This window comes from Condylura cristata, unplaced genomic scaffold (genome assembly GCF_000260355.1).
Source record: "Condylura cristata isolate star-nosed mole 26May11 unplaced genomic scaffold, ConCri1.0 scaffold00013, whole genome shotgun sequence".
NCBI classification, from domain to species: Eukaryota; Metazoa; Chordata; class Mammalia; order Eulipotyphla; family Talpidae; genus Condylura; species Condylura cristata.
Window position 1 is genome coordinate 15,657,122 of NW_004567114.1, and position 27,535 is coordinate 15,684,656.

At 38.1% G+C, this 27,535-nt stretch overlaps 1 protein-coding gene across 2 annotated transcripts in view; it reads left to right on the plus strand.

Annotated features, from left to right (window-relative positions):
- Positions 1 to 27,535, plus strand: part of SEL1L (sel-1 suppressor of lin-12-like (C. elegans)) — a 47,238-nt gene that overhangs the window by 10,353 nt on the left and 9,350 nt on the right. For both annotated transcript variants that reach the window (XM_004681647.2, XM_012724622.1), the window contains exons 4-17: positions 9,454 to 9,621; positions 11,459 to 11,564; positions 12,363 to 12,525; positions 15,516 to 15,569; positions 15,658 to 15,717; positions 17,494 to 17,575; positions 17,934 to 18,088; positions 19,866 to 19,922; positions 21,144 to 21,212; positions 22,997 to 23,074; positions 24,106 to 24,168; positions 25,325 to 25,412; positions 26,035 to 26,183; positions 27,068 to 27,233. In XM_004681647.2, the coding sequence (XP_004681704.1) occupies positions 9,454 to 9,621; positions 11,459 to 11,564; positions 12,363 to 12,525; positions 15,516 to 15,569; positions 15,658 to 15,717; positions 17,494 to 17,575; positions 17,934 to 18,088; positions 19,866 to 19,922; positions 21,144 to 21,212; positions 22,997 to 23,074; positions 24,106 to 24,168; positions 25,325 to 25,412; positions 26,035 to 26,183; positions 27,068 to 27,233 (1,458 nt within the window). The remainder of the gene's footprint in view (positions 1 to 9,453; positions 9,622 to 11,458; positions 11,565 to 12,362; positions 12,526 to 15,515; positions 15,570 to 15,657; positions 15,718 to 17,493; positions 17,576 to 17,933; positions 18,089 to 19,865; positions 19,923 to 21,143; positions 21,213 to 22,996; positions 23,075 to 24,105; positions 24,169 to 25,324; positions 25,413 to 26,034; positions 26,184 to 27,067; positions 27,234 to 27,535) is intronic.

Consider the following 27,535-nt stretch of genomic DNA (forward strand, 5'->3'; position numbering starts at 1 on the left):
TTGCTTTATTCTACTGACAGCCCAATATATATGTATATATAATGTATGTTTATATAATATATACTGTGCATTCGTTTCAAAATAACATTACCAACCTTACTACTAACAAAAGGCTGGTCGAATCCAGTTTAAGATTTCTTTATGGTTCTTTTGTTCTTAATATATATTTTACTAGGGATTTATTATAATACGGTGATTTTTAAAAATCACTTGGAGAATTCTCTGTACGGTAACACCAACAAAGTTTACAAACATTTGTTGTAAACTTTTTTTAATACATGAAAAGGCTTACATGGTTATATAAAATGTAACATGCATTGCATATAAATGACTTTGGGTATATATGGTTCCAGCTACATTGTGATAATTACTTCTAGACTTTATCAACATCTAGTCCATATCAGCACCATGTTCCTCTTCCTAAAACCCACAGTTAGTGTTTTAAACTCCTCTATTTACAATCCTTCATTGTCTCCCTGTTAGTCTGCGAGATGACAGCCTTTAACATGATGCACAAAGCTTTGTGTCCCAAATATCTGCTGGTTTCTGTAACTTAATCTCTCCCAGATCCCCACCAAAGCACCCTTTTTTTTTTTTTTTTTTTTTTTTTTTGGCATTCCTAAACCAATCATGGTTCTTCAAATGCATCATCATACACTTTATACCTCTGGGCTTTTACATAAGCTTTCAGAATACCTTCTTCACCACCTTTGCCCAAATCCATCTTTTAAAATATAAATACTCATCCTTAAAGGTAATTTTGTCTTTTTTTTGATCAGTTTCTAAACTATCCAAGAATAGTTGAAGAGTTTTAAGCTAATACCTTCTTCCTCTCTGGTCTTCCTGCTTCCCCCTAATACCCAATGGTCAGTTTTCCAGCAGCAGCCAGACTGGGCCTCCTTCCTGTTCAGATGACAGTCTGGAGTCATCATTTGCCACTCCTCATTTTATGATTCCAGCCACTCTCTCCTTCTTGGCTATCTCTTAATCATTTTGTGTCAGGGGTCCCCAAGACCACCACCCCAGGCTTGATTATTCCCTAGGGAGACTGACAGGGCTCAGCACATAGTTGTACTTACAGCTGTGATTTGTTGCTGCAAAAGAATATGAAGTAAAATTAGTGAAGGAAAAAGTCAATGCATAAGGGTTGGTAGAAACCAGATACAAAACTTTAAGGGCCTGTCCCAAGGGAGTCAGTCTCTCCCTCTCCCTCTCCCTCCTCCCCACATCCCCCCCTCTCCCCCTCTTTCCCTCTTCTCTCTCTCTCCCCTCTTACTCTCACTCACTCTCAAACACACACAGACACGCATGCACTTAATATGCTGCTTAATTCGCCCAGTTACAGCAACAAGTTACAGCAACACATGTGAAACTTTGTCTATGAGGGAAACTGATTAGAGAACTAATACCTGGAGTTTTTAATGGAGGCTAGTGGTGTAGCCACAGACACTCTGTTACTTAGCACATGCCAAATTTGCAGAATCTTACAAAAAAAGTAGGTGTAAAACATAAAGCATGTTGTTTGTATAACTGGGTTGAGCCATTCTGAAGGGTTAAGGTGTATCCTCCCAAAATCTCAGTTCCCAGACACCAGGCATGGGCTGGCTTTGTAAGCAGTCTTCTCAAATATAAAAGTTCAGGCCTACTGGGTTAATTCTTTTTGTACAGTCTGTACAGTCTGTGCCTGGTCATTTGATAAGTTGTCCTTACAACGGAGTTATTATCAACAAGACCCAGACAGAGTGAGACCAGCCTCAGTGTTGATTTCACTTATGCCCTTCACAGGTTCTGGGCTTAGCCAGTTAACAAATCCCATTAATCTTAAACGTCTTAGAAAGGCAGATGGCTTCCTCCTTAAGTTTCTGTATTAACCGTTTTTTTACCTGACTCTAAGTATTCATGCAGGCTTGGCACAACTCTGGCCAGTAAGTTGAAGCTGATTTGAAAGCCTTCGAGAGCTGAGGCAGTGCAGTGATAGTGAGGGCACACCTGGTAACGTGGAAGCAAAGAGTTTTCAATCACTGGGGTACCCCCAAGCAAGACGCCTGCCAATCAGGTGGTGTGATGTGGCCCCCCACCATGGGAATAGGTTCCTAGTTCACAGTCGTTGTGTCCAGCCTTTGGTTTCAGAGGGATTTCCAGTCTATTCCACTGGTTTTGTTGTCTGTTACCTCACAAGTGTGGACAACATCTGAAAGTTTCTGGCATGGAAAGTGTAGGGACTTGACCTACCTCTGCTGCTTCAGTTAGTCCTCCTGTCAGGTATGATTATGGGCTCAGCAGTCTGAATTCAAAGCACTCTCAACAGCTTGCAAGGGTTTGCTGAGAGTTCCTTCAGGAAGCGAGAGAAGCTTTGGGAAATAGCTTCAACAAAGTAAAGATCACAAATGCCCTCTCCCCTCCATCGTACGTCCCATCCTCTGCCCAGGCCTGTTTGTCTGGAAGGGTTGTGTGCAAGAGGGGTAAAGCATCTTCACAAAATAAAATTTTTACATGACCAAAACAGAAAGGAATCATGTTCAGGAATTAGGAGAAAACCCTGAATTTTCACAAATTTTAATACGGTGGAATACCTGATACCCATCTCACCCTGATTGTATATCCAGTGAACAACTTAGAAAAGCTACCCCCTTTCTGAAGACGCTTAATTGAATAGTCAGATTGTCCTGAGGTGTGTTCAGCGGAGGAAGGGGCAAAGGGCATGGTCAAATGACTACATCGTCACTCATGAGGAGAGCCAGACACAGAGTCAGCAGCAGGGAGACACCACCAGAGAGGCTGGAGATGAACCCACCTGACCATGGGAGTGAGGAGAAGGTCATATCCCCACTGATGCCCGCTCTCCCAAGGTGGAGCTTCAAGCAGTCATCACAAGTTTAAGAGTGCAGTTGGCCTCGATCAGAAAGATGTAGCCCTCAACAGCTTGATTTCAGATGATCCCTTCAAAATACAAGTCTTTCCTGTGGACATTTGTCCTAGACAGTACAGCTGAGTCTTCGTGCTTCTCCGTAGCTGAGCATGTCCCATGCACCGAGCTCACAGAGCCTGAAGAGTTGTTTATCACAGCTGTGGCTGCTTTCAGTAGCATGCAGCTGAAGCTGCAAGCCTGTCCTAGAAAGCCTAGCATCAAGTCCAGACAGCCTAGAATCAAGTTCTGATCTGAGAAGTCAAGATTTTTAAAAACCAGACACTTCCTCAAACGTGAGATGCTACAGGGCCAGAGTCCAGCTGTTTTAAGCCCTTTTTGTCTTGTCAAACAATTCACATCACGACCCCCTCACAAATACATGGCACATATCAGGCTAAAGTCTCCATCTGTGGATCACCTTTCTTATTGTCTCCTTATTAACAGAGACTCCAGTAAACAAAAATCAAAAGCAATCCATAGCAAAAATCATCAATTATAGAAACTTGTTCAGTTTCTAGTACTAGAGTTTAAATTTCAACCCACTGTCTGGCTGTATAAAGCAAGGAAACTGTGTCCCCTTAACATTTCTTTTTTGAATACATTTCCCCCAGCAGCATATTCCTTTGACATGATGAGATAAAAAATTTCTCATGTGTCACTGTTTACCATATGTCCACATGAAATAACCACAAAATACAAAGCCACTTTAAAATTTTTCCATTTTTTCTTTCTCGTTGTACATTCCCTCAAACTTCTATGGCCCATTCAGCTGCACTGTTAACATTGCACCTGCCAGGTGAGGTCAAGCTGGAATGCTGGGAAGAAAGAGGCAGTGAGGCTAGAAAAACTGCTGGAATCTTTCCCCCGTCCTTTTTTCCCTCTGGCTTATCTAAAATTTTGCTCTATTCCTGGAATTTGGTTTAACCTCTCCTCCTCAAGAAAGAGCAGTGTTAGAGATTTGGGGCCCTTTCTTAAGTGGTGAGAGAAAAAAACCCAAAGGCTGGCATGACCAGAGCAGCTGGTGAATCCATTGAGCCCATTTCTGGCTTTGGAGTGAGGATCTTCAAATTCCACAAGTAACTTTTCCTTCTCACAGTAAAAAGCAGCTCAGTGGCTGCCACATACCATGCATAATTCCATGCCCATCTGGGCACTAGAGATTCGTCATACCTGCCCGTTCTCTTTCCTTTTTCCAAACAGCTCTCTCACTATATTTCAGTGAGTCAGAGTGATTCTGCAAAATCCCATTAGGAATTCTAATGCCAACTGATGGCCAAGACCATCCCAGGTTTGATGGTTTGCTAGAAGGATGACAATTATCAGCATATATTGTATCAGCATATAATTGAACTCACAGCTATGATTTCTCACAGCAAAAAGATACAAAGCAAAATTGGCAGGGGTCAGGGGGAATCAGGCAAGACCACTTAATTCCCCAGCAACAAATTGGGATGAAAAATGTACAGTGTAATCTAACAGTTGAGACCTACTTTCTGGAGTTTTTTTTTTTTTTTGGCGACTAATCAGGTAATCACTTTACCTAGCATGAGTGTATCAAAATTGTATACTCCTAGAAGGAAAGCAGATGTTCACTGTAAACCACATTTTTTGTACAAGTAGTTGTGGCACAGTGAGTTACTTTCATTGGTTAGGGTGGTATGAGCTCTCCCAAATCTACGTTTCCATGTGCCAGCCAAAGACCCACCTTTCAGAGGCAAACAGTTGCATGAACTGTTTCCTGTTTATTATTTGTTGAAAATGAATAAGTAGCCATCAGGAAGGAAATGAATTCATAACAGTATTTGCTATTATAGACTACTCAGTTTCAAAAGGAGCATGTTTTTCCACAAATAACAGAAAACCCATCAAACAGTGCCAGAAGCAGATGTTCTTATAGCCTGTTCTCCATGGTTAGGCAACTCAGGTTTGAGCCTTCAAGGATGCTGACTCCTGTTCATCCTTGTTAGTTAATTGACTTTATCCTTGTTTTGTTCCACGTGATTGCACCCCAGGACCTCAGGAAGCAGTGGTGCCTGCATCAGAAAAGCTGGGATCTCGCCAGAAGTCACTAGTAGAATTACTAAATGATCATTTGGTCACCCTTAGCTCTGGAGAACAGGAAGAAGAGGATGAGAATGAATAGTAAGCTAAGTGTTTCCTAGAAGAATGTCAGTGTTAAGTGAAAACATCACATTGTAAATAACTCACTTAATCCTATATTAGAGTTCTCTAGAGAAACAGAATGAGAGGCTGTGTGCCAGTAGAATTCCTTCTTGCTCTGTGGGAATCATTGTTCTACTAAGACGCTCAGCTGATTAGATAGGCCCACCTGTGTTACAGAGAGTAATCTCCGTTACTCAAAATGCATTGATTTAAATATTAGTCGCATTGGCTCTGGTTTTCTTGAGGTGATAACTTTTCAGGAACTTGACTGTTTTGGCCTTGTTTTGGTTTTGTTATTAAAAATGATGGGGAAATGTAAGTGTTTGTCTTCCCAGGGTATTTCATTTAGTAAATAAAGCAAATTCTAGCTCCACTTACATATTTCTGTCTTGCATTCTTTTCATCACTGTTTAAGCGTGTTGTCATATCTTTTATTTTAAGAAGTAAAGCCTCCTAGAGGCCACAAATCACTCTCCAGCAACCAATCACATCTCTCCTCCTTTATTCTTTGGAAGAGTTGTCTGTATTCATTCACTTTTCAGTTCTTATCAGTTCTTTAATCTAGCTCTAGAAAGGCTTCCTCTATATCACTAAATACTCTGCTTCATTCATGTTCTGATTGCTGGATACTTGCTCAGCTTTTGCTCCTCATCTTACTGACCCTTCACCAGTATGTTTCCATTTTATGTAGATGTTTTCTTCACTTGGTGTTGCTTCCGTAGAATCTGCCTAATACTGAAACATAAGCTTGCACCCAGATTCAGCCTTTGCTCCTGTGCTCTGTCTAGTGACCTTTGATTCCCACAGTGTTAATGCCCAGGCTTCCATGTGATGACTTCACCATAGTTGGTAGAACCAGTTTCCTATTGATAGACCTTTGAGTTCTTCTGGTTCCAAGTTTTCAATATTACAGCCTGTACAGATACTATCGTGCATACATCATTTCTGTAAGTAAATATTCTACAAGTGAAAACAAATGGGACCTAATGATATGAATCTTTTGAAGTCTAATAGGTAATACTAAATGTACTCTTTAAAGGATTATCTTAATGTATCTTCCTCCCAACAATGTGAAAGTCCCTATTTACTGATATTGTGGCTAGCACTGAATGATTTCAGTTTGGGCTTTTTCCTGTTGTTGTTTTTGATTACCTTTTCTAGTTTTCTTGAATGATTTTAATGGACTTTGCAGGAATAATTTTCTACTACTATCTGTACAGATTAAATGTAAATCAGGCTGTTCTTTATTTTACACTCTCATTTACAGTAAGTTAAATATCTTACTTTCATGTCTAAATAGATTGTAGTCCTGTATCATTATTGTGGAGTCAAAATAGGATTCCTTATCCAGAAAATAGGAATTTTTACATATAGTTGCACAGTTGATTTATTTTCCTTTTTCATTTAAATGCCTGGTTTGATCCTGGTTAACATTAACTTAAATTGCATAACCAAATCAACTTCATTATGCTAGAGTCATGGTTACCATTGCTTTTAAAACTGATGGTTGATTTTGTGGCTGGCTTTTTTCAAATGATATCTTTGAAATTCTTGCGGAATTTCTCATTGAGAAAAAAGATTAACTGAAATTAACACTATTGTGAGGGATTTCTTTTTTTTAAGATTTATTTATTTATACATAGAGAACTGGGGTGTAGGCCAGAGGTGCAGGGCAGTGAGAGAATTCACCAGATAACAGAGTGGGGAGCAGAACAAACAGATTGACGAAGGATACTGCTGAAGGGAGCAGTGGGCGGATCAGTAGAGGTCTGCCGTGCCATGTGGGTCACCTCCGAGGCAGGCGGAGATCAAACTCATGCTGCAGAGGCTTTAGCTTCTAAGTGCTTTGCTTTAACCTGCTGCACCACCAGGTAGGGCCCCTGTGAGGGATTTTTACTTGAGATAATTGACTTGAAACTAGGAAGTCTCAGTAACTTTTGGAAGACTTTAAAACAAGTTTTTAAAAGGTAGTAACAGTTTCCATATTGTGGTTTTGCTTGGAAAAGATCATTGATAAGAGGTTTTTCTAGTTACTTTGTAGTAAGTAGAAAACTGACCAAATTCAGGTTTCAGTAACCATGAAAATGGGTTCTTCCTTGCTTAAGTTAGTTTAAACCTTTGTTTTCAGATACCTTGTGATTCATTCCAATTTTAATCCTGCCCCAGTTCCATCTCATGAAAGAGAATTCATTCATAAATTTGAACCACTTGCAAAGTATAAGTTTCAGCAAATTGAAACTCTTAATGACAGGCATGTTTATAAAATGAAAATTTCTATTATCAGAAATAGCAATTCTTTTAAATCATTGTATATTATTTAATTTGAAATTCAAGTTTACACACTGCAGTTTTATAATTTATCTCTAAAGCCAGTTTGTATCTAACAGCAATGCACAAGAATGCCTTTTTCAAAATCCTAGCCAAAATGACCCCTCTGAGGTCGTTGCTAATGATTGCTTTGATGATAAGATGCATTAAAAGTCATTTCTTAAACACATGGATAGATATTTGCCTCTGTTCAGAGATAAATTCAGGTAATGATTGATGTTTTTCCCTAATGGTAAAACTGGAAATATTTTTTCAAATTGTATTCTTTTTCACACTGGAAAAGAACATACACTTATTAGCCTTTTAGAGCTGGCGTGTCAGTAGTAGTAGTAGCATTTTCCATCTCTTGAACTCTTTATTTCCTGATGTAGTAGTATTGAGGTTCAATTTGTTATTAGGTTCAATTTGTGAATAATTCAAAGCAACAGGAACTGGGTTTGAATCAGGTGTTCTGACTCCAGAACCCATACTCATAATCATTAAGCTTTGATGACTAATTAAATTGTCCATGTAAAGGCAGTGAACATGAACATGAACTCATACTGTGTGGTTCTAGGTTCTGCCCTAGGCCTCTGGTCCTCTAATATTCCTCTTGCTCATTCTTATATATGTCTTGGCTTCAAGTATATCTGTTAAGAGAACTCTCTCTTTGGCTATAACTAAAATGATGTTTTGTTTTTGACAGCTACTTTGAATGTAGCAGGATCAAAGCTTAATTTGTCTCTCTCCTGATCTGTTTCATCACTACCCAGAAACCTACTTCTCTTTCTTAGTAAGGGCAGCCATCTACTCATTTCCATCGGCCTAATACCTGGGAAACTTTCTTGACTCTTCTCTCATCTGCACATCTAGTCAGTCAGTATCATGCCTACTTCCTTAGCAGCACTTGAGTCCATTTACTTCTTGCACACCATTGTCCTGTTCAGGCATTACTACTTCTGAAATAGACTGCCCTCACTACCTTTACACTAGCACCTGACATTCTTATTGCTTCCTTGCATTCCATTGTCCATTCTCACTAAAATGTAAGTTTAGCTGCTGCTTAAGACTCTTACGTAAGTTTCCATTATTCTCAGGATAAAGTCCAAACTCCCTAATGACATTTGGCAGGGCCTCCCTAAGCTGGTTCTTTGTGCTTCTTTATCCTCTTTTCCACTTTGGCATTAGTGCTACATGTTCTGCTTTGCTGAACTCCTTTTTAATTTTCTTTACTGTGCCATACCCTTTTATTGATTCTTATGAACATACTTTTCCCACCCACCCTCAACCTTTCAGTCCCCTGTTCCTGCATATGCCCCAGGTTTAGTTTGAATCTAGTTTGAACCTTTCAGTCCCCTGTTTCTGACAGGGCTTACTTTCATAGCATGGTTCACATTTTTGTGTAATGTTCTAAGCAGTAGGTTCTTTATAGTAGACACCTCGATTCCATCTCACTTCCAGTGCCTGGCATAATTTTAGCACTGAAGAGATACTTGAAAATAAGATCAAATTAGTGATAAGTTCTCTATTCTTAACAAGCTCAAAGTCTAGTGGGAGCTAGAGTATGGTCAAGAAAAGACCTTAGTACATTTGATTAGTACTCTAATAAAATGCTGTAGAATCACAGAGGAGCAAGTGAGCGATTAACTTTTCCTGGGGGAGAAAAGTGCTGTATAACTTTTCCCTGTATAACTTTATATTATGGAGAAAATTGACTTTCATCATTTTATTCAGGTAGGAAAAAGTAGTTGTGCTGAGCAATGGAACTGATTCAGATATATTTGCCTCAGTTTTTACTCACTAATCAGGCAGGAGTTTTACAGTAGACTTTTAACATTATAAAGTTATTATATCTCAAGATTCTCAGAAATTCTTAGTTTTATATACAGGGTGGCCAGTCTTGCTAAATGGACTCTTCCTCAAGTAAGCTTTAAAAAAATCATCACAGCCCTGTTATATTCCCCACTGAAAATTATTTATCTTCATACTTTAATAGTTGACACTCATAGTGTTGTATCCATGAATACTAACTGCAGTCCCTCATGTTTAATTTTTTTTTGCTTTAATCTTTCAAGCTTTGACCGCCATTGAAGGCACAGCGCATGGGGAGCCTTGCCACTTCCCTTTTCTCTTCCTGGATAAGGAATACGATGAGTGTACGTCAGACGGGAGGGAAGATGGCAGACTGTGGTGTGCTACAACCTACGACTACAAGGCAGATGAAAAGTGGGGTTTTTGTGAAAGTAAGTATTGGTCAGCAGAGGCACTCCTCCTTTTCTTTCTGTTTGGACATCTTTTTTTTTAAAGATTTATTTATTTGTTTATTTATGCATACAGAACTGGGGTACAGGCCAGATGTACAGGGGCAGTGAGAGGATTCTCAGAAACAGAGTGGGGAGCAGAACAGGCAGACGGATGAAGTACACTGCTGAGGGGAGCAGCAGGCGGGTCAGGAGAGGTCTGCCACGCCCTGTAGGTAACCTCAGGGAGGAGATCAAACTCATGCTGAAGTGGCTTTAGCCTCTTGGTGCTGTGTTTTAACCTGCTGTGCCACCAGGGGGAGCCTGGGCATCATTTTTAAGGCCTTTTTCTGGCCATTCTTTTCCCACCTAGGTCAAAAATGGTGAATGTTGAAGACTTATTTAGTCCATTCACTACAAGCATTTACTTAACTTTATTTCAGGCTATGACTAGGCAGCTTACACATTCATGACTTATTTAGAGATGGTTTTCCATTGGTGTGCACAGATCATTCTATAAACCCTCAGGCAGGCTGCTAAATTAATTAAAACATCGTTTGGCCATAAAAGAAACAGAGAAGTGTAGTGAAAATTAATAGTGGCTAGAAGAAAAGGGATACTTTACTAAAATACTGAATGAAATAAGCTATGGTGACCAAAGTAATACGATCAGCAGTCCTAAATGTTAATGATAGTATAAAGGGGCAGACTCAAAAGGCAAGCTATGTTGTAAGGAAAAACTTTGAAGCTATAAAAGAACAACAGAAAATCTTGAACATACATCCTCCTTGAACATACCAAATACCTTTTCTAGAATGTCTTTGATGGTATATTAGGATATTCCTAGGAGATAACATCAAATATAGTCCATTTTGAATGTATTCCAGTTTAGTACATCAGGCTTTTTTTTTTTAAAAGATTTATTATTTGTGTACACAGAACTGGGGTATAGGCCAGAGGCTCAGGGGCAGTGAGAGCTTCACCATAGACAGAGTGGGGAGCAGAACAGGCAGATTGATGAAGTACACTGCTGAGGGGAGCAGCAGGCGGGTCAGGAGAGGTCTGCCACGCCATGTGGTCACCTCCGGGGCAGGTGGGAATCGAACTCATGTGGAAGTGGCTTTAGCTTCTCAGTGCTGTTTTAACCCGCTGCGCCACCAGGGAGGGCCAGGCTTTTTTTATATTACAAAAAGACTCTCTTCTGTGGGTCCTAACAAAATATTCAAAAGCCTTTTGAGTTCTAGATTTCTGATAAAATGCTATAGTATAGTACCAAAATACTTTAAGAGAAACCTAAAGTAAGTGTAAGATCTATAATGTTACATCACTGTGTAGAGGGGAATAAGTACAGAACTCGGATATTAAGTCTCTACTTAATAAAAAAAAATTTTACTAATTTGTGTGTAGTTAATCAAATATTGCTTACAGAAAATCTATAGCATTTCAAATGCAGCTTAGGTGTCTTTTGTCTACAGCACTGTTTTGTCTGACTTTTACTAAATAACTTCCTTCTGATTTTAACTGACCTTAGCATATATATGGTCTTAAGCTCCTTCAGAAATTTTACTAGAATTATATAAACAGTTTTAGAATTACTAGGTCAGAGTACACTTAATATTGCTGCTTCTTAAATTATTTTAATTTTTTTTTTGAAGTGTTAGCTTTTGTCAGATAAAAACACAATTAAAACATGGGTCTTTAGAATCATATTTGGAAAGATGAAAGATCATTAATTATGTTCATATGACTAACCAAAAAGAAAGAATACATGCCAATGTTTGAGAAATGATTGGTGTGGTATTAAAACTCAGTTAAATGTATCTGACATTTTTCCTTTTAGCTGAAGAAGAGGCTGCAAAAAGACGGCAAATGCAGGAAGCAGAAATGATGTTCCAGACTGGGATGAAAATCCTCAATGGAAGCAATAAGAAAAGCCAAAAAAGAGAGTAGGTGGCACTGCTAGGGCCATTCTCCCCCCAACAGAGGTCATTTCTGAAATAGCTAAATTCTTTTTTCAATGTGCTGTGAAATCTAGGATTTCTAAAGCTATAGACAAACATAATATGGTGTGTATGTGGACATTTTGTGGTGTTGCTTTATCAGATTTGAGCCTATTGAGTTTAAAAGGTTATAGGTACTGATCACAGAAATGGACAGTGAGCAACATGGAATTAATTGGCTTATTGTGGTAGTTTCTAAGAACAAAGAATACATGTTTCATTCAGAATTCAAATGACATTTAAAAAAGAAATTGTTAGTTGTCTTGCTTTTTGCTTTGTAATTTTCTAGTAAAGGTTAAAGTTTCAGAATTTGCACTTGGAAAGAATGTAAAACAAATGCCTATATTATAATATGTTCTGTCCTCTAATTTTAGCTGATTTTTATTAATAGTATGTGCAAAGGTTTAAAAAGAAAACTTTAATATCATCGGATAATTTTCTAGACATATGTTACTGAATTTTCCCATTGCAAATCCAATTAACTTTTTAATAGACATTTTAGAGTTAGTATCAGTATAATTAGACAATTCTAAGATATTAAGCCAACAAAGAGAACCAGTATCTTATGTAAAATCAAAGTAGCCAAAATGTTTCCTACTTATAAAGGGAACACAGTAAAGATAATATAGTTGGGATTCTATAGAACAGGGAAATTATTTATGCTATATTTTAGTAATCTTGAAAAAATACATAATGGTATTTCCAGATATTGCTAATTTTGTTTTTAATTGTTTGTATTTGAAGAGCATATCGGTATCTTCAGAAGGCAGCAGGCATGAACCATACTAAGGCCCTGGAGAGAGTGTCCTATGCTCTTTTGTTCGGGGACTACCTGACACAGAATATCCAGGCAGCTAAAGAGATGTTTGAGAAACTGACTGAGGAAGGCTCTCCCAAGGGCCAAACTGTAAGTGTACTCTCAATGGAGAACCTCACACATAGCACTGTTTATTTCAACAGCAGTTCATTCTCCATGCCCTGACTTCTTCTGACTAGTAAGATTTGAAGGTAAAAGAATCATTAAATACTTATTTTGTGGTGGATCATCTTACCAGTTTTCTTGGTTATCTTTTTCCTTAGTCTGAGGACGTTTATGTTCTCATAATTACTTTGCATTATGAAGTATATGTTACCTAAGATATTTTTGCTGTTACACCTTGCCACAATTATATTTGTTGTTTTCTAAATTAGATCTGTAGAGAATGAAATATGAAGGTAAATGTTTTTCATCTGTAATTATTCACCATTGCATTTTTTCCCTGAAATTCAACTGCTCCAGCTCTTGTTAATTTTAGCCCAAATTATGCATTATAGGAAGCTAGAAACAAACTAACAAAACCAACAAAGTAAACATGGTACTTGTGCCCACCAGACATGAGCCTGCATATCCTAGCTCCTTGTGTGTGTGCATGTATGGATTAATTATTAAAATGAAATATCACTGTCCACTGTTCCACAGCTTGCTCTTTTCAGCCAACAACCTTCACCTTTCCATTACAGTAAATATTTAATGTCATGTGATACTCACACCATATTCATAAAATATTGAACCAAAGCATATTTTCTTTATGCTTGCTTATGCTAGTTTTACTCCTGTTTTGTCTAATCCTGTGTCCAGACTAGAACTATACCTTACAGAGTTGTATTTCCAGTCTAGCCCCTCTCCCTTCCCTTTTTTATCCTGTGTTAAAAATAGAGCCAGGTTGGGCCCTCCCTGGTGGCGCAGCGGGTTAAAACACAGCACTAAGAAGCTAAAGCCACTTCCGCATGAGTTCGATCCCCGCCCCAGAGGTGCCCACATGGGCAGGCAGACCTCTCCTGACCCACCCACTGCTCCCCTCAGCAGTGTACTTCGTTGATCTGCCTGTTCTGCTCCCCGCTCTGTCTCTGGTGAATCCTCTCACCCTCTGCATTTCTGGCTTGTACCCTAGTTCTGTATGAATAAATAAATAAATCTTTAAAAAAAAAAAAATAGAGCCAGGTTTCCAGCAGGTGTGCTACCTCAGTTTGCTCTTTGCTTCTTCCAGGTGTCATTTAGTTTGCTCCTTCATTAGAAAGTGAGTGTCATCAGAAGGCAAGTAGATATTTTTGACTCCTCTGCATTCCATAGTGCAGGGCACCACTCGATACATAATAATTGTTTGACTCCCTAGTAGTGATGCTTAACACCTAGATTTGGGGGGTTCCATGTTTATTTAAAATGCCTTCAATAATTTGGCTTGTGGTGGGGCCTTGCTTAAAGATTAAATGAATTTCTGATCACAGAGAACATCTGTTTTAATGTTATTTAAACAGTTACAGGGATTTTGACCTTTGTTTTCTATAGGACTGAATACTTAGTTTACAATTCTTAGGTGATCTAGTTTTAATTAATACAGAATACTTTCGCCACTGTGTTTTCAAAGTTTGTTTTCCTTTACATAATGAATTTATATAGAACTCCTATTTTTATCTTCACATACATTCTGTTGGGAGGAGTGGTTTAACTTTGAAGGTAGCCTTTCAGCGTGGGAACAGAACTTTACAATTCTACAGTCCTTTCTATGTTGCAAAGCTCTCTCTCCACTGTAATTAATTTTTTTTAATTTAAAGATTTACTTATGCATATAAGAACTCAGGTACAGGCCACTGTGGGGAGTGAGAGGATTCACTAGAGAAAGAGTGGGGAGCAGAAAAGGCAGATGGAGTGAAATACACTGCTGAGGGGAGCAGTAGGCAGGTCAGGAGAGGTCTGCCGTGCCACGTGTTCACCTCCCTGGCTGGGAAATGAACTCATGCTGCAGTGGTGATATCTCACTGACTAGAGGCTCAGTAGCTCAGAGAATACGAATTGCTTCATGAATCGCTTCATAGTGCTGCGCTTTAACCCACCACAAGGGAGGGCGCTCCACTGTAATTCTAGCTGATGAAACAGAACGCCCAAATCACAGTGACTTAGCCCAGTCACTTCCTGTTCCTGCCAGATTTGATGCAGCTCACCTGCCTGCATCACTTTCTCCCCAGTGGTAACCTAGAGTCAAGCACTTGTCTGATAGCTATGCCATTGGCACACTGCTTTCAGGTCATCATGAAAAGAGCAGAGAAGGCAGAATTCTCTGGGATGTTTTCCAGGACCAATTGTACATCTGGCTTGCAGGCTTTTTAAACACAAAGCCCTACCAAACTACAAGAAAGCCTGGAAAATACCGAAGAGATTTTGGATTTTGATTAGATATAGAAGAAAATAGCATTTTCTACGTCTGCTTTTATAGTTTCATGTCACTGAGGATGATTCTCAGAAGGTGAAGGGGGGGGAGTGTATGGGGGAGGGGGAAGGGTATAGCTCAGGGGTGGAGCATTTGGCTACAGAAAAAAAAAGCATAGACCCTTACCAAAAATGCATTGTTTAGTTGGTGAGAGTTTGTTCAGAAAATTGTGTCTGCTCTGGCATTTTAATGTGTGTCCCTTGATCCTTTCTACTTGACCCCTTTCTGTCTTTTTGTATTCCAGGAGTAATCTTTTATCCATTTTTATTGTGTATTCCATTTTGTATCAATAGATAATTTATTGGTATATAAGATAATGTTAATTATTTAGAGGTTGTTTTGCTCTTGTATAGCCACGTATCAAGATAAGGTTGTGTTTTAGTGTACTCAGCTTTGTTTCTCTAGTTAATATTGCTTAAATTGTCTTTAATGTTCAGGTTAGACTTTATGACATATTTAAAGTTGTATTTCATTATGTAATTTGTAAAGCTGAATTCATTTCTGAGAACCTTTACACATTTATGCTTATTTTGAACAATTCAAATCTTTTAGGATTTAAAGATACCCCCATCTTTTCATGACTCATAAAATTGTCTAGCTTGAATAAACTTCCATCAAAGAAACAATTCTTACTTTCATCATCTTATTTCAGGCTCTTGGCTTTCTCTATGCTTCTGGACTTGGCGTTAATTCAAGTCAGGCAAAGGTATTACTTCACTACAACTTGGAGACTACAATTTGAATCAGACAAATATGTGCCTATGATCATTTGAGCATCTTTTGTTCTTTCACAGGCCCTTGTATATTATACTTTCGGCGCCCTCGGGGGCAACCTAATAGCCCACATGGTTTTGGTAAGTAAGACTTAAGTGGAAGACTATCAACATTGAATTTTGATAGACAAGTAGCCACAACTTTTTAGCCCTCGTGTTTCAAATTTACTGATATTTATTATGACCAAATATTCTGTAGATTCTGTCCTTCAAAGCCATGTTAATGGATACAGCAATTGAGTTATATATGAATGAAGACTACTAGAGTCTACAACTTTCCTGTATAATAGTTAGTTTGATAGATGCCCTTCAAATAAAGATCCAATGAATGGCTCTTTATAATTTCTCTAAGTTGGAATCATTGGTCATAATTACTTTTTGGATTAGGTTATCAAAGGTTTTATGATCAAATTGTTGAATGACTCACTGTATGTGAACTTCTTCCTCTAGAGCTCATTCCAAAGTATCTCTTACCTGATAGCACTGATCACTTTAAAGGGCTAGTGGCAAATGCAGAGCCTTCCATTAAATTCTTGCCCGTTTAGATGTTTAACTTGCCTCCTCTTTATAAACTGACTTTTAGGTAAGTCACATGACTTCTGAACCACTTTACTATGCTTTGGTGACATTAAGAGGTAAATGAGTAGAAATGAGATTAAAAACAAAGAAGCCAGTCCCAAGTCGGGAAAGGATGGGATATGAGACTTTACAAAGGAGGAAAGTGGAATAGGTCCTAGGTTATTTGACCAAAATGTATTCAAAAGATATTTATTGAGTACTTGTTCCTAGAATTCCAAAGATGAGTAAGTTTCAGTACTGACATTCAATAAGCTTTTTTTTTTTTTTTAAAGGGAGACACAGGAAACAAATGGAGGACAGTATGAGGACTTAAGGGGTCACCTAGAAGGGACATCTGACCGCCCTGGGATTGGGAGGAGGGGAATTTAAGGAGACAGTTATGAGGAAACAGCAAATGAAATGGATTTTGAGGGATAAGTAGGAATGAGTGAAAGGAGCAGAAGGGTGTACAGCAGCGGCTGCAGCAGGAGGAACCATGGTGTCACCAGGTGACCGTGGCTGGAGAGGAAGTGCCAGGAGTCATCACAAGGCAGGTAGACAGAAATCATGTCCACAGGCAGCACTGTGCCAAAGTGTGTGGCTAGTTTCCTGCACCAGGGCCAAGCTGCTGAAGGAGTTTAGAGCAAGGGTGTTAGCTGACTTTCTGAAACATTCCTCTTTTGTAGCTTCAGTGTTCTTTTTTCGTTTGTCTGTTTACATAACATTTGATCCTCAAACAGTGATTTGAAAGTTCCTTTGATATGTCTTAAAAAAATATCACACTTTTTTGTATGGCAAAAATAGGTGAAATTTTTTTCACAAGAACTTGTCATTATTTACCAGTCTTCTTAAATAGCAACTTTAAGAGTTGCTGAGTAGGGCCCTCCTGGTGGCGCAGCAGGTTAAAGCACAGTACTCAGAAGCTAAACCCACTTCAGCATGAGCTTGATCCCTATCCCCGAGGTGATCCACATGGCAGGCAGACCTCTGCTGACCCACCCGCTGCTTCCCTCAGCGGTGTACTTTGTCAGTTGGCCTGTTCTGCTCCCCACTCTGTCTCTGGTGAATCCTCTCACCATCCCTGCACCTCTGGCCTGTACTCCAGCTCTGTAAACATAAATAAATAAATCTTTAAAAAAAAAAGTTGCTGAACCTAAAATTTAGGGTAAGTGAGGTGGATAGTGTACTTGAACCAAAGGACAGAAGAATTACATTCTGAATATAGTTAACTTTGCGCTAAGAATGTCATCAAAGCATGTAAATCTGTCTGCCATCTTTTCACCTGAAATTGTTTTACAGGGTTACCGATACTGGGCTGGCATCGGAGTCCTCCAGAGCTGTGAATCTGCTCTGACTCATTATCGTCTTGTTGCCAATCATGGTATCTTTTTGCTTTTTGCCTTTCACCTTAGCTACCACCCAACCCTCCCTCCCCCAAAAAATGTATGAAATTAAGTTTCAATACATTCGTTTTTATTGTACTATTTGAAACATTATGACTGTCTTATTTTCAGTGGAATCATCTTTACTCTAGTTGATTATGAAGTACTACTTTTTGTTTTGTTTACATTTCAGTATTATAGATAAAAGCTGAATTTAGTTTAGATCTATAGACTTATCATGGAAACACTTTCCTTTAAGTGTCTATCAGCTAACATTTGGCAGCTGCAATCATACTTCTTTTTGTGAGACAGTTTTCTGACTGTCATCCATGTTATTGCTTTGTCCTCCTGTTCCAGTTGCTAGTGATATCTCACTGACTGGAGGCTCAGTAGTACAGAGAATACGGCTGCCGGATGAGGTGGAGAATCCAGGGATGAACAGTGGAATGCTGGAAGAAGACTTGATTCAATATTACCAGTTCCTCGCAGAAAAAGGTGATGTACAAGCACAGGTATGTGTTTAAACATCTCATGGACTGTGCTTCTAGTCAAGTGTATGCTGTTTATATTACTGTTCTGGAGGCAAGCACTTATATTTCTAAGTAACATTTTCATTGCTCTGAACAGATATTAGCTACATATTAGAATCACCTAAGAAGCATTGAGAAAAAGCTAAGAGTACCACTCCCAAGATAACTGCATTTGGGTTTGTCTGGGCTACTGCTCAGATAGTTCCTTAAAACTGGTGACAACTGTACACCACAGCTGAAAAGTGCTGCTGCCTTTTCAGAACAGTGTGAAGACAGCCCTGCCAGAAGGGGTCCTGGCTGCTTCCCTAGCCAAGGGCCAGGGCTCCCTTGCCACTGCTTTGCCTTGACCTCAAAACAGCCAGTGTTGGAAATGTTTGGTATTTCATGTGCTCCTCAGAGTTCTTTATTTCCATCTTTCTTTAGCTAATCTTAATCCATAATTTCCTTAAGGTCAAGGGCAGAGCTAGGCTTATTTAATGTAAACTTTAATTTGATCATGATATCAAATTAGTGATGCATCAAGTTGATGTAATGGATGTCCATCAAATTAACATAATTTGATGTTTCATGGGCTATTTTGATAATAAAATATAAAGATTTTCAGCATCAGTCCTTTTTTTCCTATTAAGTTTATTGTTCTTTCTGATTTAGACATATATAGAGATGATCAACAAATACTTTTTTAGTTTTGAGATTAAAGAAGGGCATCTTAAGTTAAAAAGAAAAAAAATAGAGTAAAAGGTCCAAATCATAGTTCATGGAGATTATAATAAAGTTGTCTTATACTTTTGAACATCTTTATTTTACATTAGAGATCAATTCAAATTCTACAGTCATTGGGTTTCGTATTCTGATATGTAAGTTGTGTCACTCAGAATTGTTTTTCATTCTTCTGAACCCTTCCTGAATTATTCCTGTTTTCAATCCAGTCTGGAGATAATAATTATTTAAACTTCCCCTCCTAATTGTAGATCTGTCTTTCTCCTTTCAGTGCAGTCTATTTTGATTTATTTATTTCAGACTATATTGAATGCATACACACTTAATATTATAGTTCCATTGAACCAAATTTTATATATCAAAATGTCCTCCTCTATCTCTAATGATTTTGCTTTGAGTGATTTTGTTATTGTATCTCTTCCTATCTATAGGCAACTAAGACTACCAAGTTTGGAACAAGCTCTCTTTCTTCTGCCTACACAGCTCAGATTCTAGAGTGCTCTGAATGTGTTTAAATCTGTGTATTTTTGAACCTTACAAGAGCAAATGTATGCAGTCTATATAACTTATATTTACCTTTCCATTGCTCTTGATTTCTTACTGTATCTCCAGACTTCCCAGGATAATCTTCCTTCTTCCTGTAGGATAACCTATAGGATAACTTAATAAACATAATTGGGATAACTTGGGATATAATAAACATAATTGTGATAACTTAATGAACATAATTGGGAAAATTAAAAAAAAAGAAACACTGCTTCCTTTAAAATAGGGTACCTGTGACAAATTCAGTTTGTTTGTCTGAAAATACGTTTATTTCACAGCCATTTGAAGAATATCTTACAATTAAAAGCAGACATTTTAAAGTTTTCAATTATGTAGGTTAGGTAAACTAAGATCAGTATCATCTGGAGTTAAAACTGAATCTCCAAGTTTCTGAGTTATAAACAGAAACCTTTTGTGACCAAGTAGTTTCTGGTTAGACTCATTACATGACAGTTGGTATCATTTATTTTTACCTCACTTTGTTAATTCTCAGGTTGGTCTGGGACAACTGCATCTGCACGGAGGGCGTGGAGTTGAACAAAATCATCAGGTATCTTTGCTCTTTCTAGGATTTTGCACCTCATGTCATAGCAAGAAATGAGTCTCCATGGGTATTTCTTGCTAATAAGTCAATGAAAGTTGCCACAATTGGGTCTTCACAAATCCCCTTTCAAGATCTAGTTAACTCTTGAGGAAAGCTGAGGGGAAAATGTGGTTTTTACCTATAGAGATTAGGTTTTATTAATTCTAAAACCTAATTTTCAGCACTTAAAAAATACATATGCAGTTAGTTAGCTTTCTGTAGATATGTTATAAAAGTATGTCTTAAAAACTCCTGTTAGAAAACACTCCATAGAACTGAGGAAAATGTGATGTTGAGTGTGAGAAACTAGGAATGAACAAGTATAGCATTCAAATCTGTATCCATTCACAACGTTGGTCTGCTGTGTCTTAAATAACAGTGTACTCATTTCATCCCTTCCTATCAGTACACTTATCACTTCAGTGAGTAATTTCTGCTTTTATTTCCTATCACTGTAAATAGTCCATCTCATCATGTGTTCTCTTGTTTAAAATTTTGGGGTGATACTTGATTTCTAATGGCTAAAGACCAAAGCCATTAACATGGCCTCAAAGGCCTTGTACCTGTTTATACACTCTAAGAGTAAGTCATGTAGCATAATCAGTTTTTCTTGAGACCCCCCTAGATTATTTTAGAATGATCATGCCAATAAATATATGGCAGGTTGTGATTATTGTGACCTAGGAGCATTAAAGGGAGGTGGCAGTTGTCAGATAAAACTGACAACTTGTGTTAGAATGTGCAAAGGCCTTGAGGCTGGAAGGAACACAGTGTGTCTGCCCATAGGCAGAGAGATGCAGCAAGATGTTATCGTCACACTGCAACACTTCAGTGAGCTTATAAACACCAGCATGTTGAAATTTACCAAAAGTGTTTCAGTGGAGCCAAAAAATTAAAGCAGGGAGATCAGGATGGGGAGTATTCCAGAAGGCAGGTGAGAGATAATGTAGCCTAAATAAGGATTGTGGTAATGGAGTACAGTAGCTGGAATCAAGATATGTTTTCATGGTACTTAGTACTTTGTGATCAATTGGGTATGAAGAGTGAAGAGTAATAGGTGGTATGGCCATTTATGTAAAATGAGATACTGCAATTTAACAAGTTTTTAAATTTTTCTGCAATAATTTTGGATAAAAGTCAGGCAGATTCTCCTAAAAACTTATATTTGAATATGTTCTTTTTTCATAGAGAGCATTTGACTACTTCAACTTAGCAGCTAATGCTGGCAATTCACATGCTATGGCCTTCTTGGGAAAGGTATTGTACCTTCTGTGCTTGTAGTATGTAGGTAATGACAAGAGTTGTTTGCTTAGTAAGTGCATATGGTATTCAGGGTCTCTAATTCACCAAAAATTAACTAGAGAATAAATTTCCATTACAAGGAATTTTAAGGTAAGTGCTGTGCTGAACCATTTTCTTCACTCATCAGAGTGTTACTTCTCCACTAAAATTAACTAATACTGTCTAAGGATGTAATTTTTGTGTATCATGCATAATTATGAGGAATTTACTCTTTATATTGTGTGGTTTTTGCTCAGTCTCTTATAATTGCCTGTTTGCCTCCATGCTGAATAGAGACAATTAGACTTTGCTGAAATTTGTCTGTAGACCTTTTAATTATCTTTAATATAACTATCTCCCACCTTGTAAAACATTTCTTATCTCAAGTTAGGAGACGTTAAAGTCTAGAGAACTTCATTTTGCATTATTTTGAAACCAAGAAAAGTATAAGCCAAGTGGTACTTGTCTGTCATCAGATTCTAAGGTTAGGAGGCGCCAATAGAATATGTATCAGTGGTTTTTACGTAGAAAAAAATAATAGGCCATACTTGCTGCATGATCATAGCTAGTTAATTGGAGCCTGGGAACTTTACATTGAGAATTCCAACTATTACATCATAAAAATTATTATTCTCTATCTTTCTTATTTCTGAATTTCATTCCAGCCCTTCAGATTCTTTAAGTTATTGCTTTAAGTTACCAATAATATCACTGTCTCAAAAAGCTATTTCCTTTACTTGTCCTTTCCTTAATGTGCACAGATTAACAACAATCAAACCCAAAAACTACATTTTCATTCTCTTTTTCTTACTAATGCCCCTTTATCATGTTCCATACCTTCTAGTTAGTCAGTACTTTTATTTTCCTGAACGTAAGGCCTACCCTTTTTCCCCTGGTAGAGGAGATAGGAAAGTAGACATTGCTCACAGCTCTTGTTTTCCTCATTTAATCTCTACACCCACCAGGCCCACCTTGGTGGTGCATTGGGTTAAAGTGCAATATGAAGCGATCCGCAGCTACTGCAGCATGAGTTCCATCCCCAGCCAGGGAGGTGATCCACATGGCATGGCAGACCTCTCCTGACCCTCCCGCTGCTCCCCTCAGCAGTGTATTTCAGTATATCTGCCTATTCTGCAGAACTATTTCAGTATATGGGCCTACTCTGCAGAACTGGGGTACAGGCCAGAAGTAACAGGGGCGGTGAAAGGATTCACCAGAGATAGAGTAGGGAGCAGAACAGGTAGACTGACAAAGTGCACTGCTGAGGGGAGCAGCGGGCGGGTCAGGAGAGGTCTTCTGCACCATGTGGATCACCTCTAGGCCTGTGGATTGAACTCACACTGAAGTGGCTGCTGCTAGCTTGTAGTGCTGCATCCGAATACACTAGGCCACCAGGGAGGGCCAGTAAATCTTTAGGTAAAGATAGAGTGAGAAAAAAGATTGACCTTAAAGATTGGAATTAAAGATTTTTTTCTCCTGAGAAATTCACCTATGAGGTGATTTTACATACTCGTGTTTATATATGTATGTGTGTGTGTGTATGTATGTATGTATGTTTGTATGTCATAAATTTGATGACATAGAAAATATTGAAATATAGAAATATTTACTTCTCAGGTTTGCTTTTAATTCTAAAAAGATTCTATGGGAAATTGTAATCTTTGTTGCAAAATTTCAGGAGTTTGACCAAAAACCAGAGTAAGAGAAAAATGTAATTGAAAAGAAGTTACAACTTAATGAAATTGGGGCCTGTTTTCCAGATGTATTCAGAGGGAAGTGATATTGTACCTCAGAGTAATGAGACAGCTCTTCACTACTTTAAGAAAGCTGCTGACATGGTAAGACTTAATGACTTAAGTATATTAGGAAACATTTGAGTGTATGGTATGCTCAAGTGTACCATATTGTTATTATTTTAAATAAGTTTACTAAAGGATTAATCATAACCAGTTCATGCTGAAATTGTTGAAAACGCATAAATAGGATTAATGCAAATGAATTGACTACAAAATGTCTTTCCAATAAAAACCAAATTTGTTTTAGGGACCAGATTATTGAGTTTTAAGTATCTGTTTGAGTTCATTGAGATTTTCTGCTCAGGGAAATACTGATTTTAGTCATGGAATTAGGACTTGTATGATTTACTCTATTTGTATTGCAGCTTGCAGTTAAATAATTTGGTACTTTTGATAATCACATTAACATAAGTTGGGCTTTCTTGGGCCCACGGAAAACTACCAATAAATATTGTCTCCAGGGTGTACACTTAGCTCTTTGTCAGCCAACTTCATGTCAGTCTAGTTCCAAATATCAGTTGTTAGCTAAAGGAGCACACTGGATACTTATTTCCAGCGTGCCTTCTCTCTCTCATTTAGGTAAATTCCAGGGTTTTTTTCCTTCTTGGTCTCAAGTGACTGATTATCTTCAGTCTGTTTGACTTTAGTAATTTTAACACATCTCTTTCTCATCTAATCCCAGCATTGATTTTACTATGTAGTTGTCGATTCTCCTGTGTTATCTCCCTTCTCTGTTGGACAAGAGGTTATCAGTGAGAAGTTACTAAAAAAGAAATAACTTGGCTTTAATTTTCATTTATAACTGATTCATGCAACAAGTGGTCATAAGGTTAATCACCAAAGTTTAATTCAAAATAAATTTAGTGTTTCCTCTTTTTCAGAAAATCATTGAAAGCCCCAAAATGTCTAAAAGTTACTACTACATTTAGTCTAATGAGAAGGAAAATAGTTTGTTACAAATTGAAAAATACGACATGTTTTGAAAATGCTTGTAGATTATTATTTCTTTTGCAGTCATTTCTTCTTGCCTGTTTTTTAATGAATCCTTTCATTCTTTTGTCTCTGGTTTGCAGGGCAACCCAGTTGGACAGAGTGGACTTGGAATGGCCTATCTCTATGGGAGAGGAGTTCAAGTGGTAGGTTTTTAGTCTAATATTCTGACTTTCACAAACAGCCAGCTCATGAGGTAGGGAGTGTTCTGTAACTCACTCCCATTTGTTGCCCCAGGTGAAGCTGTTTCATTATAACCAAAACTCAGCCTTTTCCAGTTGTTTCAGGATGACTCTGTCCTTCTCCTGAAGATCTGAAGCTGCTTCTCTTTATTCCATGTGTGCTCTCTACCTTACTTACCCTTCCAAATGTTTTCCTTGCTATATATTCATATCAGCCTAAGAGATGCTTAAGCCTTCCCATTTATGAGGAAAGCTTTCTGGTCTACCCTTGGCCCTTCAAGCTGCCACCTCTCTTCTCTCCAGACCTCACTGAAAAGCCAAGTTTCTTCAAAGAGTGATTATATAGGCTGTTACTTTTTACTCTTTAACTCATAAAAGTCAGACTTCTACTTGGTAATTGGTCTATATGAATTACCAGTAACCTCTTAAATGTTAGTTCCAGTTGACATTGACCTCTCTTCCCTTGACCTCTCTTCCCTGAGGTTCTGTGACTACAAGTGCTCTTCATTTTCCTGAACCATGGCTTCCTATTCTCCAATGAAAACATGATGGGTGCCCTCAGGTTTTCATTGGTATCCTCTTTAATTTCTCTGAGCAGTGTGGTTCTTTTATTTGAGCCTGAAACTGAGAACTAGGTTGAGAATTCTAATCTGTAGGTACTCCCTTGTTTCATTCTAGTCATTTTAGGACACTGAAATCCAATGGTGACCTTCATTTTAATTTTCTCATGGGATACTTAATGATACTTGAAATCTAATAATCATACACTATCCAGGAGAGGAACAAATAAGAAGATAATTTCCTTATTTGATATCAGAAAAAAATGAGACTTAATGGAGGATTAGTTGGTTAATGGAAAAGATACAGTGATTTCTGAATTCCTGTCCTGGTGTTCTACTATTGTTAGTTATGCTTTTTGAAAGTGAAAAATTCTCTTTGCTTATCTTCAGAGTATTAAATATCAGTTCCCTTATTAATTAAAGTACATTATTTTAAAAATAGAAGGCAACCGTTTTAATATTTTTTGTGTGCTTTGTTAATTTTTCTTGGTGAATGTCTCACTTGGCTTCTGAGCATATCAACCATTTGAGCGCTCATCATGCGGTCTCCTCTTTTACAGAACTATGATCTGGCGCTGAAATATTTCCAGAAAGCTGCTGAACAAGGCTGGGTGGATGGGCAGCTACAGCTTGGCTCTATGTACTATAGTAAGTAACACTGGAGTTGGTGAATATACCATGATCTTCCTTGCCACCATGATAGGGAAAGGAGAGGGGCAGGCCAGGCAGGTTCATTGTTGATTTGGGCAAATGGAAAAAGAACCTTGGAGCCTTAGGTACGGCTGACATGCTTTTAATGCTGAAACAGGGATTCGAATACACAAACAGACCAGCAAGCAGGGAGTCCCCCATGATCTCTGGTTTCTTGACCCAGATGTCTATATTTATAGGAGCTGGTGCCCTGCAAATGCTTCTAAGTGCTTTCTTACATTAATGCAGTGTTTCATGTAGGTAGTGAAACCTGGGAGGAAAGCAAAGCCATAGGTGGTGGTTGCAGAGTGGGAGGTGAGAAAGAGCTGGAGTTTTTCCCTGTTCCTTACAGAGAGCTATTGAATTCTTGCTCATTAATGATTTGTGTATCTTGGTTTTTATTGTACATATATTAGGTTGTATTAATTTATGAATCTGTATTAATGAGGTTCACATCTTTCCTGAGTAAAAATCCTAAATTTTATTTAGTTTTCCTCCTTCTATATAAGACTTCTTTGAGACTTCTCAGTTAAATATTGTTTAAGACTATTACTGACCTTCCGTGTAATTTTTCTTACAGACGGCATTGGTGTCAAAAGAGATTATAAACAGGCCTTGAAATACTTTAACTTAGCTTCTCAGGGAGGCCACATCTTGGCTTTCTACAACCTAGCACAGATGCACGCCAGCGGCACAGGTGTGATGCGCTCATGTCACACTGCAGTGGAGGTAAGGCTTTCCTACAGACTTGCATCCAGAAAATTCATTTCCCCAGTAGGACAATCTACCCTTTTAATTACAGTTTTCTTTGCATGATTTCTTCTAGCATAGAAACAGACTCAGCCTGCTAGCCTTGCTATACTTTGCCCTCTATAAGTATGTTTTTGCTTTCTATAATCAAAAAATATGCATTGCAAAGGGGAATGATAATACTTCCTAATTGGAACATTTCCTCTTTAGCTCTCTCATAACTGATACTTTACAGTGACATTGATAAATGCCTACCAAATTTCTAAATCTCTCTGTTTCAGCTTCCTTATTTATAAAATAGAGCTCTTAATAAGATTCAGCCTCAGAAGGTGATTCATGGCACAATTAAGTGAACTACTATATATAATATCAAATAATCACTAGAATCATGTCTGGCCATAATACTCTTTATTAGCCTGTACTAAAGACTAAGTGAAAGCTTCAAATAAGTATTCCAAACTTTTAAGTTTATTTATTTATGCATACAGAACTAGGGTACAAGCCAGAGGTGCAGGGGGTGGTAAGTGGATTCACTAGAGACAGAGTGGGGAACAGAATAGGCAGATGGACGAAGTACACTGCTGAGGGGAGCAGCGGGCGGGTCAGGAGCAGTCTGTCACGCCATGTGGATCACCTCTAGGGCTGGGGATTGAACTCGCACTGAAGTGGCTGAGCTCACTTGTGCTACATCCTAACCCGCTGCACCACCAGCGAGGGCCCAGTATTCCAAACTTTTATGTTCATTTAATAACTGCCAAAGAGTCAGAGAGGAAGTTTAATCACTTGTAATCAAAATGCAAAAATTATTTTCTAGCATATCTTTCTTAATTTTTAACTGTTTTTCTTCTTTTCTGTTCTCACAGTTGTTTAAGAATGTATGTGAACGAGGCCGTTGGTCAGAGAGACTTATGACTGCCTATAACAGCTATAAAGATGGCGACTACAATGCTGCCGTCATCCAGTACCTCCTGCTGGCTGAGCAAGGCTATGAGGTGGCGCAGAGCAATGCCGCCTTCATTCTCGATCAGAGTAAGCTTCCTTTTAGTCCTGTCTTTGGTTTAGAATACAAGGGTTTCACATCAAATACACCTAATAAAAAGAACAACCACAAAGAAATTTCTTTATTGTTGTAAGCAGAATTTAACAAGCATTAACCTAAGTTATTTCACCTTGGATCTCTTGAAGCCATCAAAGTTAATTTTATGATTAGACAGAAATAGATTTGACGTTCTTTTTAGGATTAACTGCTCTCAATAACTGTTTTTTGTTTTTCAAAATACAGCAGAAACACTTTTTCTAGAGATATGTAAATTCTTAAAGATGACTCAGTA